Source organism: Aricia agestis, chromosome 8 (genome assembly GCF_905147365.1).
Source record: "Aricia agestis chromosome 8, ilAriAges1.1, whole genome shotgun sequence".
Lineage (NCBI taxonomy): Eukaryota > Metazoa > Arthropoda > Insecta > Lepidoptera > Lycaenidae > Aricia > Aricia agestis.
In genome coordinates, this window is record NC_056413.1 from 964,171 (window position 1) to 979,004 (window position 14,834).

Below are 14,834 nucleotides of genomic sequence, written 5' to 3' on the forward strand. Positions count from 1 at the left end.
TATTTACTCCTATTATACAATATGTATTTTTACATTAAATTCATTTCAGTCAAATTCAAAATTTATTCTACGTTAAAAGTTACAACTTGGTGTTCTAAAACAATGTATCTACCATTATAATAAACCAAATTTGGCAGAAATAAATATTTGTACATTAAAATATTTTGTAACACGAGAATCGTATATTAGGATGGATATGCGGCTGAGCCTATATACAGTCTATGTCTATATATACAAACATATACACGAGTTCACTAAAAGTGTCCGGTACCAGGATTGTCCCGCACTCGTCAAACGCATGGATATGATAGTCTGTCACTTCACTTGGAACACTTAACGCCTTCTTATTTCAAGTGCACTTTAGTCCGACCACTGCAGAAGTTGGAAAACAATAAAAACATATTTGAACCACTCACTTTGAAACTGTCATTTTGTAGCTAACTGGCTCGTAGCGAGGTAATTATAAAGATCATTATAATAGAGCTTCTGAGAATATCTCATTTCTGTCGTATCTGAAATGTAGGCACGGGAATTCGTAGAATTTATCGAAGACGAAACGAAACCTAGTCTGAGAATCTCGTTCAAAGACTCCCATTAATGTAATATTATTTTATTGACAATATTTTGTAAATTACTAAGTTATCTCATTGTTTTCTAATATAATTTTCGAGTTAATTTTGCTCTCGCAATTTGTCAGAAATGGAATTCTTGTGAAGATGATATTACAAGAATGTGTCCTGCTTTGTTACGAAAGGGCTCAAAGTTTCCCTTTCAGCCCGTTGGCTTCGCCTTCGGCGTTTCTCCTACTAAAATTCCCCGCGATGGGTTCAAACGTGTTCGCTTACAACTTGTGATCAATGCACTTGAGAAGGTCCGGCGTGAGTCACACTATCTCGTCGTGATGTGCCACGTCACTGCAGCTTCCAGCCCGCTGCAGTCAGGCTCTCTGACGTCACACCCTCAGCTCCTCCATGGTAACGTTGGACTTCGCGTTCAGCTGCGTGTTCTTCTTCGTCAGCGTGCTGGTGTTCATGATCTGCATCTGGTGGGCGGATAGCAGCGGCTGGTTCTCTTGAAGCTGCCCGCTGGCTAGAGTGTTTATGTTGCTCTTACCTAGCTTCGGGGGTGGAGGCGCTCGAGGCAGCGTCGCCATGCCTGCGACGTTGTTGCTCGGCAGATCGGCGAACTCAGGCGGAGGTAGCTGGTGATGATGGGTGTGGTGATGACTCAGGATCGTCGCTGGGTCATTCTTCAGGCTCGTCTGGTAGGACAGAGCGCTTTCGAGATCCCCGCAGATGTTGTTCGGCATCTGCCCGTTTTCGACTCTCTTCTTTAGATGAGAGCCATTCGCGTGGCCCTCCTGCCCGTTCATCCTAGTTTTATCCCTTTGGTAGTATACCCCGGCGAATATGAGTACGTTTAATATTAACAACGAACATCCTATAGCTATGGTTACACTCAGAGCGGTGGAGTACGCCGCGAAGCCGTCTTCGGGGGGCGAAGCAGTCGCGTCTTTGTGCACCTCGGCAGCCACAGTGCTCTGCGTGACGGTATTTAGTCCTACGATATTAAAATTTAAAGAGGAAGTAACATTTAAAACAGTCAGTAGAGGAACTTTGGTGGCGACACCGGTATCCGTCATCACAAGTTCTGTGGGCTTCTTGAATGGGGGCGTGAAGGTTTTGAGGGTCGGCTGCAGGGAAGACTCCTCGTGCTCCAGCTGATGATGGGATTGAGGAACATCCTCTCCACCCGGACGGTGAAGATCTGGTACCAGATTCAACCAGAACGACAACCTGTAAATATTTTCCTTTTAAACAAAACGAAGACTTATTTTTATCATCTTAATTTTTGCATTGTAAATGCTGGAATATTTGCTCTTTGATCCTCATGTGTTATTATTCAATTCAAATATCATGCTACATTTAACATTAAAATACCTTAAATTATTCATGAAACGCTAAAACTATCATAATTAATTCGCTCTAGAACGTAATACTGACACAAGAACGAGCAATTATTTTATTTCTCTTGTCTGAGTATTAGTTAAATTGTATGAATTCGTTAGGTAAAATATACCTTTAGAAATTATACACATAATGCTCAACAATAGCGAGGAAATAGCGAGGAATGCTATTATTACGATGTTTGACATTGAAGTCTGTAAAGCTGGGACTTTGTGAAATGGGAAAAGATGTGTATTATGATATAATATTACTAGCTGTTGCCCGCGACTTCGTCCGCGTGGACTACGGTTTATAGCGCGCGGTGTCAACAAAATTTTTGTCAAATTTAAGAGCTTTTTAAAACCCTAGTACCCCTTAAATAAAAATACCCAAAAACAGCTGTGCAGTGTTATTTCATTATTTTAAATTAAACTTTATTTATGCCAAATTTTAAAGCTTATTTAGCCCCCCATTACACAACTTTACCATACATAAAATTTCATTACAATCGGTTTAGTAGGTTTGGCGTGAAAGCGAGACAGACAGACAGACAGAGATACTTTTGCATTTATAATATTAATAATAATAGTATAGATATAGAAAGAAGAGGAACTATATTTTACCAACTTCTTTACCAAGTAAAATCTAAGGTGCAAATCGATTCGTTATCGGCAAACGTAGTCGCCTACGCAAAAGGTCGTAACGCCAAAAAACATAATTTTACTAGAGATTGAGTTTTTGATATGCATAGTGTTTTCGTTTATTATACAATAATAGATGACCCGGTAAACTTCGTATAACTTTTCTCCTAAAATAAACCTTCCGCAAACATTTTAAGACTAAAATTAGATAAACCGTTTAATTTCTGGCGTTCTGGATTTTAGCGAGACTAATGACAATAAAAAATCTTTTTCTTTTATATTTAGATTTCATCCAACATCTTTTTACGTTGTCACAGTCCCAACTCGCAAAGTTATAAGATGAGGCCAATAATCACAAGAAACAGCAGAGTGGCCTAACCGTGAAAACTTTCAAGCCATGGCTTTAAGGCTTACCTGTGAGCTCTGTAGTGGTTCTTCAACTTCGATTTGATGTCAATATTCAAATACTTCTTGTGAACGGCTTCGTAGGCCGTCCACTCCATATTCTTCATTCGAACTCTCTCTTGCCTGCCTGCCCTAATGGGATCCATTTCTTGGGCTTCATTTGGATTCCTATAGATATATAAGATAGATAAAATAAAAATAATAATCATATTTATTACATGTTCAAATTAAATTGGACATGAATTTAAAACAAGCTACACTTGGGATTAAATTGTCTTTGATTTCCATTTCAATAACTAACGAGAGTTGTCTATAATAAACTTTATTTTTTTATTTATCTTTAGAGATAATAAAAAATACTAAAGTTAATTATCACGAAATTAAACCTAACTTATATTTTAAAATATCAGTCTAGTCTAAACACAGCAAGAATTTAAGTTAAACGACATTTTTTTTACGAAAACTATAAGATAATCGGCCAAGTGCGAGTTGGACTCACGCACGTAGGGTTCCGTACCATTCTGGGGGCGATACCGGTCCGTCCACGTCGTGTCCCTGGGCACCTCCCCCGTGCTATCGTGAGCTTTTTCACGGTGACACGGGAGGGGTGGCTGAACGCCGGTATGGCGTGTGTTTGTGTGCGTGCTTGTTGTGTGTGTTTGGCTGCGCCCGCAGTGTGAAGAACGGGCCCGCGACCGGGGGTGTCGGAGAGATTAAGATGGCAGAGCGCAACTTGAAAAATACTCCCCGGGCGGGTCCCGGTCCCTCAGGGGCCGGGGAATCCCGCACATCCCCGAAAGGGGATGTCTGCCGCGCGTATACGGGGGCGGCACAAATTGCGTTGAATGAATTGGAGGCCGCAAAAGCGGCGAGGCAGAGGGCTATTTTGGCGGCCCTAGGAGGCGATGACGGCGCGAAAAAGCGCGACAGCCCGAAGCCGGCGCCCATTACCGCGCCGGCGGCGGAACCACAGACTGAGAAGAAGTTGAGGGGCGACAAAGATCTTCCGCGTGTCCTGCTGACACGCGATGCGATCATGCCGCCCCCGTCTCGAATCCCCGGACGAAACACTCCTGGCCTAGACAGCGAGGACTGGCTCTCGGACTCCAGCGAAATGTCTGGCATGTCGCTGGACTCCGGGAGCCTGCCCGCATTCCTGGACAGGACACGCCGAAAGAGGCGAGCAGATGAAGACATGGCACCGCCCCTCAGCAAAGGAGTGGCGCCCAAACCAAAGAGAGGTCGTGGCCGCCCGCCGACAACCAGCCAATATGCCGGTCTGGCGAAGGCACAGGCCGACTTTAATCGGGAGAAGGAAGAGGTCGCTGAGGCAACGCGGGAGGCGAGGAAAACGCGAGCGACTATCAGCTCCGCCCGCTCCCAATCCGGACTCCCAGTTTCTTCTCCTTCCCGAGAAGAGGCTATGGAAAGGACAGGCGTTGATCTCATGAGGACGGTGGAGACTTCGCTGAAGACCATTGAAATGGTCGCCACGAGGTCCTCGAATCTTAAGGGTACCTACGTAAGGTACCTTAAAGAATCGGTGGCGACCATTAAAATGGTCTTCGAAGAATTGAAAGATCGTTTCCTTAAGAGAGATCAAGAGGCGGCAACAGAAATATATAATCTGTGAAAATTTCAACTCTCTGGCTATAACCGTTCTTGAGTTACAGCCTGGAGACAGACGGACAGACGGACAGACGCCAGACGGACAGACGGACAGACATCGAAGTCTCAGTAATAAGGTCCCGTTTTTAGCCTTTGAACCCTAAAAAAGTACAGTATGTAACTTACCCAGTCTTCGCGAAGTTGCCCCAATACATCATGACGGACTCGGACAGGGCTACCTCGGCCTTCGTATAGTTCCTTGGAAAATGCGCCAGACCTCCGATCAGTGGGGCTCCGAAGATATAAGGCAGCTCCTCCCCGTGTATACAGCCTTGACGCTGTTAAAAAAATATAATATAGTGAGTGTGGCAAAGTGCGCCTACCAAGTGCGCCCTATAGCTCATCCAGATCTTTTGGAGATCTCCAATTAGCAGTATGGGAAAATAGCTAGTATATTATCCCACAACATGAGAACTTTTGTGGTACATTTTACGAAAAAACTATCACACCTATTGATTTGTGCTTTAGCCTTTAACAAAGTAATTTTTATTTATATGTAAGTAAATGCGTTATCATCGGTCAGTCAAGGTTTGGTTACTATTAAAATATAAAAGAAAATGCCATAAAGATTATTACCACGCAGAAAAAACGACGCGAGCCCTCACATAGTTCGTCTTTTACCTAATATTAGTAGAAGAAAGCCTTTGCTTAGAACTAAGTTTATTTTTTCAAAGATAAGTAGGTGCTGAAAAATTGTGTGCTTTTACATATTAACGTAAATAAGATGAAATAATTGCACAGTATGTTATATTTCAATTCGTTAGTATAGACGAGGAAAGACAAATCTAAAGACTTATAACGAATCTAACGATACACTTTAAATTCTAATGCATCGGTTATGGAGCAAGCCAAAGAATACAATACATGGATACAGGAAAAACATAAACCCTGTAACCAGTCGGGTGAAACTACAAAATATCTAATTTACGATACTGCAGAAAAAATGTTATTTATGTAAAGCTCTTAAAACTATCCGACGTTGGCGGAGTTGAGCTCGGTCCAAGAAAATGTCATTGTCATCGCAGAGAGAACCCTCGTAGTCGCTACAAGGTTGCTGATCCATCAAGGCTGGTGTTTCACTTTTAATTAGATACAAAAATTTGTAAATTCTTAAGAAACATACCTACATGAAGACTATGCAATTGGTATGCTTATTTAATCTGATTTTTTGTAATGAAAACTTTTTAGTTACGTTTTACATCTTATTCGGATGGGTAAATGTTTGATTCGCGTTCGCTTAACATAATTGTAAGCATTTTCTTGCGAGACTGTGACAATCAGGTGCCGCACCAGCTTGTTCCTAAGTCCCTGGAAATTCCCATATTTCGGCCCGTATAACCACTATCATTTGAAAGGGCCTTGAGTCGGTCAGTGGGATTCGTTTCCAAGTCCATAATTCCACAGAGTATAACATACCGGAAAACTTTATAAACCTTTCCGAAATTGGTGATTTTGTTGTAATATAATTGTTTTTAGCCTTAAATGTTAGCTGTTCGAGTAAAAAGGTTTAAAACCATCCAAACGAAACACATTAGTACTCGTAACGTAAACGCTTTCCCACACCTACATCATTATTCAAAAAACCTATTAACGTTAAAATTAAGTTTGCGGTAAATTAATGTAGCGATTAACGTGTATTGTGCCTCCATAAATAACGTGCAACAAATTAATTATATTAACGGCGTTAAATGGCTCGCGTAAATTGCTCTTTTGTATTTCAAGTTGATACTAAAAGAGAATCACCAAATTCGAACGTGATGTCTTGAGTAGGGAAATCAAATCTTATTATACGAGGCACAACGTTCATATTTGAGGAAACAGAAAAAATAATTTAATAATTTCAAACATAATATTACAATTACAAAATCATTAATTGTAAATATTATTTAACATTACGGTAAGCACAAAGTTTATAATTGAGAAAACAAAATTACTAATTTGAAACATATTATAACAGTTATAAAATGTTACCTATATCCAAGGTATGATATTATTGGTTAAAATCAGTCACAAATTGTAGTGCTTTCTAATACTTTCTATTCACTGGTAGGTAACTACATTATATAACTAATGTTAAACTATTATTATGTTAAAGTTTAAATAATTACATGGTATTTATCACGTTAAGAAAGCATTGCAATACAATAATTTTCGTTAAGATTATTATTATAGCGCTCTCAAATATGAAATATTATGTATTTTTTTATTTTTTTTTTAATGAAATAAGGGGGCAAGCGAGCAAACGGGTCACCTGATGGAAAGCAACTTCCGTCGGCCATAGACACTCGCAGCATCAGAAGAGCTGCAGGTGCGTTGCCGGCCTTTTAAGAGGGAATAGGGTAATAGGGGAGGGTAGAGATGGGAAGGGAAGGGAAGGGAATAGGGGAGGGTAGGGAAGGGAATAGGGGAGGGTAGGGAAGGGAATAGGTGAGGGTAGGGAAGGGAATAGGGTAGGGGATCGGGCCTCCGGTAAACTCACTCACTCGGCGAAACACGGCGTAAGCGCTGTTTCACGCCGGTTTTCTGTGAGAACGTGGTATTTCTTCGGTCGAGCCGGCCCATTCGTGCCGAAGCATGGCTCTCCCACGTATTTCAATTATTTATACCTAGGCTCACAAATGGAAATCTTAAAACGAAATATCAAAATTAATCGTTAATATTGAAGGAATGCGAGTGAAAAGAAAAGAAATTTTCACTTCGTTCGTGTGACAAAGACATTATTGACATAGGAGGAAAAATTGCGACAAAAACTTGCTACGGAATAAACGTACAAGGTACTGTATATACAAAATAATATTTGATAATATATAATATTTACTATCTGACCCGGTAAATGTTGTTTTGCCGTATAAATTATTTCTAGTATCAATATAAAAAGTAGATAAAAGCCTATTCTCGGGCCTAACGAATATTGATAAGTATAAACATTAAAATCGGTTGAGCCGTTTTGGAGGCGTTCGCTTACAAACACTGTGACACGGGAATTTTATACAGGGTGTAACAAAAATAAGTGATAATACTTTAGGGTCTGTACGTGTTCCTTGTAGAGAGTTCACTGTGAAAGTAGCAGCGCTGAAAGACCAATTTTTTTTTCACTTTTGTATGGGGAAACTCGAGAGACTCAGGCCCTTGCCCATACAAAAGTGAAAAAAGTTTTTCGTCTTTCAGAGCTGCGACTTTCACAGTGAACTCTCTACAAGTAACACGTACACACCCTAAGGTATTATCACTTATTTTTATTAGACAACGTATATTAGATTTACTTTGTAAACATTTAAAAGTAAACAAAGGAGCGTTTACTTATTCATCTCTGCTACTTGTTCGTGAAGTAACATCAATTTTGCATCAGATCAGTACCCTTAAGTTCGCAACTCCATCCATAAAAGATTAGTATACAATAGTGTACGAGACTGAGCACGTCTTTACTGAGCAATTTAAGCGGCCACATCATTGGCTTACTATCTCGTTAGCTTCAAACTAGGTAAGTTGAGATTTTCCGCAGTATTAATATCAGCTTGCTCGCTTCCATCTAGCTTGACCTCCAAGTCTGTCCTGCCTCCTCCATCACGAGGCTCCCATCGGCTGGCCATGTTTAATTACTTAGCTTAAAATGAGGAGCACGATCGTTGAAGTTAGCTAATGTTGGTGTAATGTCGGGACATTTGCTAGTTAATTTGCTATACGTGCGAATGGGCCTATCGATCGGTACGTCAAACAAATCAATGGTGGAAGTTTTGATGGAAAATTGTTTAAATAGATGTATTATAATGGTACCATTATAAAAATTGATTTAAGTATATTTCATAGGCAAATGGCAGACCTACTTACTTGGTTGAGTTATATTACAATAGAGTAACCGGTTGTGCTACCGACCAAATTACGTAGGTCCGTCAATTGACCATGAAACAATTTCTCAGTTATTACCTACATAAACTAGCAGTATAATATACGCACTCTGTAAGATGGTCTGCTTTTGAAATAAACACCTTTTGTGGGTGGCCTTTATGTGGGAAAATTGTAAAACAATTATTTCAAACGTTTCTCATTCATTGACGTGTTTCAAAAATAAAAAATAAATAGATTTTTTTATCCCATAAAGAGAACCCAACAAAATCGACAAACTTGCGCGGGATAAAAGTGTTATCGTCTATTTTCTTTGGGACTAAGATGTTTGTAATAAACATTGAAATTTACCCCTATTTACGCAATTTCAGATCAAAGCCTTCGGATATTTGGTCTTTTTCTGTACTCGAGTTTCGTAAATATTCTGCAACTTTCGAGTCCCTTCCAAATTCGTTATCGCCGATGAATAAATAAGGAGTTTTAAACGATAATGTCGTTTGGAATGCCACCAAGAAAACGCGCCAAACTCCATCATGGAACTTCAAAGCTGTAAAATATGTGCCCTGTTGATTCCACTTTATATGCTGCTATTGAATTTGGCAAAGTACGAAGTTCTGCGACTCGGTAATAGGCTGCATAATAGATCTAATGCATGCCCCGCTAATGCAGTATTTGATAATGTGTGCGTCAAAATTTGCAGTTCGGAAGTATGTGAATTTCGGATTTTCGGAAAGTCCCGCATAGTGTGCACTATGTACGATGAGTATTTAGGGCATGAACAGTATTGCACATCATCACCACTAAGCACAAAGTGTCGAATCATCAAAAATCTTTAATCTGATGAAAATTAGAAAGACTTTCAATGCATTTGACCTAAGTTATACTTTTTTTAAGATGGCGACAAGATTAACAAGCGAAATCTAGGTGCGTATAAAATACTCTTAAACAACTAAAGGCTCTTATTTTTCAATTTAAAATTACTCACTAGTCCATTTTAGTCGTATGTGTGAAATGCGTTATATTGTTTATACTATGGTCACAGAATAATTATATAATATAGCTATGGTGTACTCGATGAATCTATAATAATCTCTGTCTTTATATAATAAGAGGTCAATAATTTTATTCTTTAATATTCTAAATACAGTGCGAGCATTTTTATTTAGCGCCTAGACTAAAAAGGTCAATGACCGGTACCGCCTCGATTCGCCGAGTACACTTTAGTATGAAATATTTCACATCTTTCTGTCTTTTTTTCAAAGAAATGTGCGTAATAAAAACTGTGCCATCTAAGTACAAGGAAAAATCTCCCCGAGTTGAAGGAAACAAATTGAATGTACACAGAATAATGTTCTATATTTAGAAGTGTTCTTTTGATCTCGATTCGAATTTAGTATGAAACGACACTCTTGAGAATAATTCGGCTCAAAATGTTATATTGAATTTGTTTGATGTACTGTTAATGACTTTGAAATTATGATTAACTTGACAAGGTAAGTGTATTTGAGTGTATTTCGTCTTCTCCGACTCTATTTTAAATCATAAGGCAATATGCGACTAAATTTATCCTCATTCCACGGTTATTGAAATATTGTCTAAAAAATTGAGGAACATAATAACTTACACGTAGATACAAAGTGAAACAACCTTTCTGATGTCCGAATTAAGGAGGTAAAGCTAAAAGTAATGTCTTACAAGAAACCTAAATTAACGAAAATGTAAACTGAAAAATCTTCTTTAGGAAAGCGAGGGGTTGATATTCTTCAATGTTTAGATATTAAATTAAGTCGTACATTACACGCTGATTAGAATAATCCAATATTTTAGGCGTGAAAACATGGATCCCGGGGGTACTCTGTAAACGTGTAATCCTATTTGGCTCGATGAATCGACGGGAATTTTTATAAACAGTAGAGGCGAAAGCCTCCATTTTCCTTTACGCCAGAAAATTAAAAAGTTCCCAGCGGGCAGGAGATTTCGCTTAAAATTTCTAAAATGAATTACTCGGCGAAGTTAAGTGGTTACTTATGGACGCCGGATTCGGCGGGAGAATTAAAAATTTTTTTTTCTTATTAAAATTGTGCACGGTTAAATGTTTCCTAGAAGTTTTGTATTTCAGTGGTGTATTGTTTTGTTTGAAATACTTTAGATATATTTTATAATAGTCAAAATATGATGTCTACGACGGATTTATTTTGCTAAGCGGACCCCTAGAGCCTAGACCTACAATAATTTTGAACAATATTTTATGAATAACTTGTTCGACAATAAGATTGATAGGCCGGCGCGTTCACTATTAACCCGAGACGGTGAATAATATTGCACAACACGTGATATTGCCTAATAAAATTCATCGTCTAAGAGGCCCGCTAAGCCAACTTAAAAAAGCATAGAAACGAACTTCTAGAAATTTTGAAAAATTGGCACCATACCATTTGATATCCATGTTGATGTTGGTTATCTAAGTACATTTTTGTACTAGTAAGAGTTTGTACTATATTATTTGAGCAAGTTGTATGTGTCTTGGGACTTTGACGAGGGGCAGAACGGAATGTTTAGGACTAACACTTAATTTTCCCAATGGCACAAATTGGCATATTATAGTTATCATGAGACTGATAATATATTATACTGTCACTTTAAATGTAACACATTAATAAACAGAGAAAGTATTTAAGAATTTAACAGATATAACACTGTTTGTAAGATGATAGTCAGGAAGAAACTCACTATCATGAAACAGCACACGAACAGAAAAGGAAAGATAAATTATATTGGTTAAACATTTTTAATCTATCAAAGTTGTCTTCAATATAATATTATCTTAGTTTAACGTTTTTGAACACACTTATTTTGTTCGAGATTCAATCAAAGGACCTCAAATCCGGGACACAATTATTATTAATATACTGCTTACAGAGTACCATCAAACAAATAGATTTTGCAAGTTTTTCCAAGTAACTGTAAGTTGTAATTATTGGAATTGATGTAACCTGACCAAATGAGGTAGAAACACCAACTGCCAAATCAATTTCTTTGATATTACCAGCAGAAGAAGTGTTAGAAAAGTGTAGCCATGTCACCTACCTGGGGATAATCTCCGTATTTGGTCTGATAGTCGAACACGTAGAGGTAGGAGTTCCTCCGCAGCGCTGAATGAGTGTCTGCTGTGAGGACTGTCGGCGCAACCACCTGCGCGTCGCTCAGCGCTTCTAGCGTCTCGTCCCTGGTGATAAGAGTTATTATCGTGTGTCATCCAGTCAAATATTAAGTAAATATTTAAGGGTATGATAAAACGGTAGAAGAGATGAACCTCAATTAAGTTGTTTCAAGTTCACAAAGTATCTGACTGATCACGCATTAGACTCAGTATTATCATATCAAGTTAGTTTTATTGTTAGTGGGCCAAGTTTTTGGTTACTGCGTCGCCTTCCAGAACTATTGATAATTTAAGTAATTTGTAATATTTGAATTTTGTGTTACAGAGCTAGAGGATTATCTAAAGTAATAATAAATATAAAAAATACGTGTGTCACTCGAGGACTGCCGCGGGAAAGCTACTGCATAGCATGTTTATCAACTTTTACTATTAAAAATTGCATACGTCTAGGTGCACGCACACAAACACCTTGCCGAAGTCTGCCGAAATGAATTTCTTGATTCAGTCGCCGTACTCCAAGCCCGCGATACAAGGTATGCAATAGCTTAAGGTGACGACGCGTTAAAGTAAAAAATCATTTTTGGATATGTTTTAGATCGCTTGTTTTGAAAAACAAGAAATGGAACAGCAAGAAATGGAAAGGGCGTAAGCGACAAAATAGTAAGCGACAAATGTGTCGCGTAATTTACAAACCATAAATATATTTCATATAAGCTATGGAAAACTTATAGTGTATGCTTGAACTAATCTATGTACAAATTTTGGAAGCTTAAATCACTCTCCTCTGTTGGCAAAATTAGAATCCCTGTTTTTATAGAGGTCTTTTTGATTAAATATTTTGTGTTATAAAAGTTGACCAATCGTGTTATGCTATGGGTAATTCGAAGATAAAGACATAATTAATACTGACAATAAACTTTAATTTCTTAGCTTTAGTCATTGCTGAGAAAAATCGATATCGCTACAGCCAAATTATCAAGGCGTCACCTATAACATACAAACCTTATATTGATCGGATGCTGCACTGGTCTCTCCCAGTCGGTATACTCATTGATGATCGTAGCTAGAATCTCCGAGAGGTGATACGTGTAAGTATTCCGGACGAATGACTTCAGAATTTTCGATCTCCTGTCCGCCTCTATTCCATATTGGACATCGTCTCCACTGAACGCAAAGTAAGCTTCCGCCTTCGTCACTCCAAGCATCAGGTCGTACCTAAGAGAAATATTAAAATCAATACCGATCTGCGCCAGACATTGTGCAGAAAATACGAAGCCTGTCGAACATAAGATAAATTGCATTACGTGAGGTTAGCACGGAATAAAAATGTCAGATCTAAAAATATATCTTCCAAAGGGCATTCAAGTTCCACAAAGCCTAAAAGGTTACCTAATGTAATATTGTTATATGTTATAACAATGAAATAGGTATGTTATTTGACTTTCTTTCTTTCTTATTTTCAAATTTTTTTTATGAAATAAAACGAGCAAACGGGTCACCTGATGGAAAGCAACTTCCGTCCCCATGGACACTCGCAGCATCAGAAGAGCTGCAGGTGCGTTGCCGGCCTTTTAAGAGGGAATAGGGTAATAGGGGAGGGTAGGGAAGGGAATAGGGTAGGGGATTGGGCCTCCGGTAAACTCACTCACTCGGCGAAACACAGCGCTAGCGCTGTTTCACGCCAGTTTTCTGTGAGAACGTGGTATTTCTCCGGTCGAGCCGGCCCATTCGTGCCGAAGCATGGCTCTGCCATGTATTAAATGAAGTTAATAAATATTTCAATCTAAATAAGTTTTATAATAGGAATGCAAAAACACTATGTTCATTGCGATTTAAAAACACAAAAATCCGCAATGTTTAAAATTCTAAATATTAATACGAAAATTCAGATCCGTAATAGACCAGAAAATAACCATAAACATGACCATTTCACAAACAGGACACCAATGTATGCAACCATTTTACAAGCCACAAGACACCGTAGTGGTAAAAGTATCTTGTATCCAACGCCATTTACAAGAATGTCTAAGAATTTTTGTATCACCAGTAACATTGCTGCTCAGGGAATTAATATTATTCTGTGAGCGCCAATAAGGTTCGCCACATCTTGTATTCAGGTTTGCGGCTTGCGGGATGCTCCTCCCTGGTAATCGCCATGTTTGCTCGTGTCGGTTAATCGTTGAATTAATTGTGGCGATGCAATTTCGGAAATAGTACCTTAGATTATAGCGTTCTGTAGTCTTGTTTACAAAATTACCGGATATATTCTAACAAGACTTTTAAGAATTCGCTTCTGTATTATTTTAAACTTTCTAGGAACACTGAATATTTCCTACACTTATATGGTTAAAACGTCTTTTATATAGGTTTTTAGGTCGTTAATTCATATTGATAAATAATATGAGAAAATGCCATGCCGTTGCGCAGTTATGGACATGGCATTTTGCCCAATAACATTTATTCCTACCCAAACCGTTAAATAAAAGAAATAGACAAGTTTATAAACTAAGGAGGCAAACGAGCAAACAGGTCACCTGATGGAAAGCAACTACCTTCACCCATGGATACTCGCGACATTAGAAGAGTTGCAGGTGCCTTGCTGGCCTTTTGAGAGGGAATACGCTCACTTTTTGAAGGTTTATTGGTCCGGAAATATTGATGGTGACAGTTCATTCGAGAGTTTTACAGTCAAGGTACTTCCTTTTTTAGTTAAGTCGAAAAAAATTCTATCATGGATAAATAGCAACTCTTACTTGGTAAGCTGTGCGACCGCACTCTTGCGCATGAACACTGCGTTGATGACGTTGACAGCAGTGGCGGGCTTGCCGAGCGACGAGTGCAACGCCTGCCAGTCATACCCCGGCTCGGAGTTCAACATCATCTCGCCTGTATCTGGAAATATGCCTTAGCTGAGTTCCTTATTTGCCTATGAAATTGACAGGAAAAGGGACTTCTGCCATCGAAGAAATTGGTTCACAGGCAGAATATGGCGGGGAGTTATTTGGTCAGGCTATATCAAATCAATATAAATAGTCGTGATTTGACACTTGTGATTGATATAACGCGATGAAATTACATTTCTACCTTTGAATCAATTTCTCTGATTTAGAATGTGTACTTTCTAAATATCAACGTAGAAAAAGTTTTGCACAAATTATAAATTGCGCTTGC

At 38.7% G+C, this 14,834-nt stretch overlaps 1 protein-coding gene across 1 annotated transcript in view; it reads right to left on the reverse strand.

Moving 5' to 3' along the window:
• Positions 1 to 651: 651 nt before the first annotated feature.
• The window catches only part of LOC121729731 (neuroligin-4, X-linked), a 108,277-nt gene continuing 94,094 nt past the window's right edge, over positions 652 to 14,834 (reverse strand). Inside the window, exons 7-12 of the mRNA XM_042118340.1 lie at positions 14,417 to 14,555; positions 12,666 to 12,878; positions 11,591 to 11,729; positions 4,787 to 4,938; positions 3,002 to 3,160; positions 652 to 1,796 (exon numbers count right to left, since the gene is read on the reverse strand). Coding sequence (XP_041974274.1) covers positions 953 to 1,796; positions 3,002 to 3,160; positions 4,787 to 4,938; positions 11,591 to 11,729; positions 12,666 to 12,878; positions 14,417 to 14,555 — 1,646 coding nt within the window. The 3' untranslated portion in view covers positions 652 to 952. The remainder of the gene's footprint in view (positions 1,797 to 3,001; positions 3,161 to 4,786; positions 4,939 to 11,590; positions 11,730 to 12,665; positions 12,879 to 14,416; positions 14,556 to 14,834) is intronic.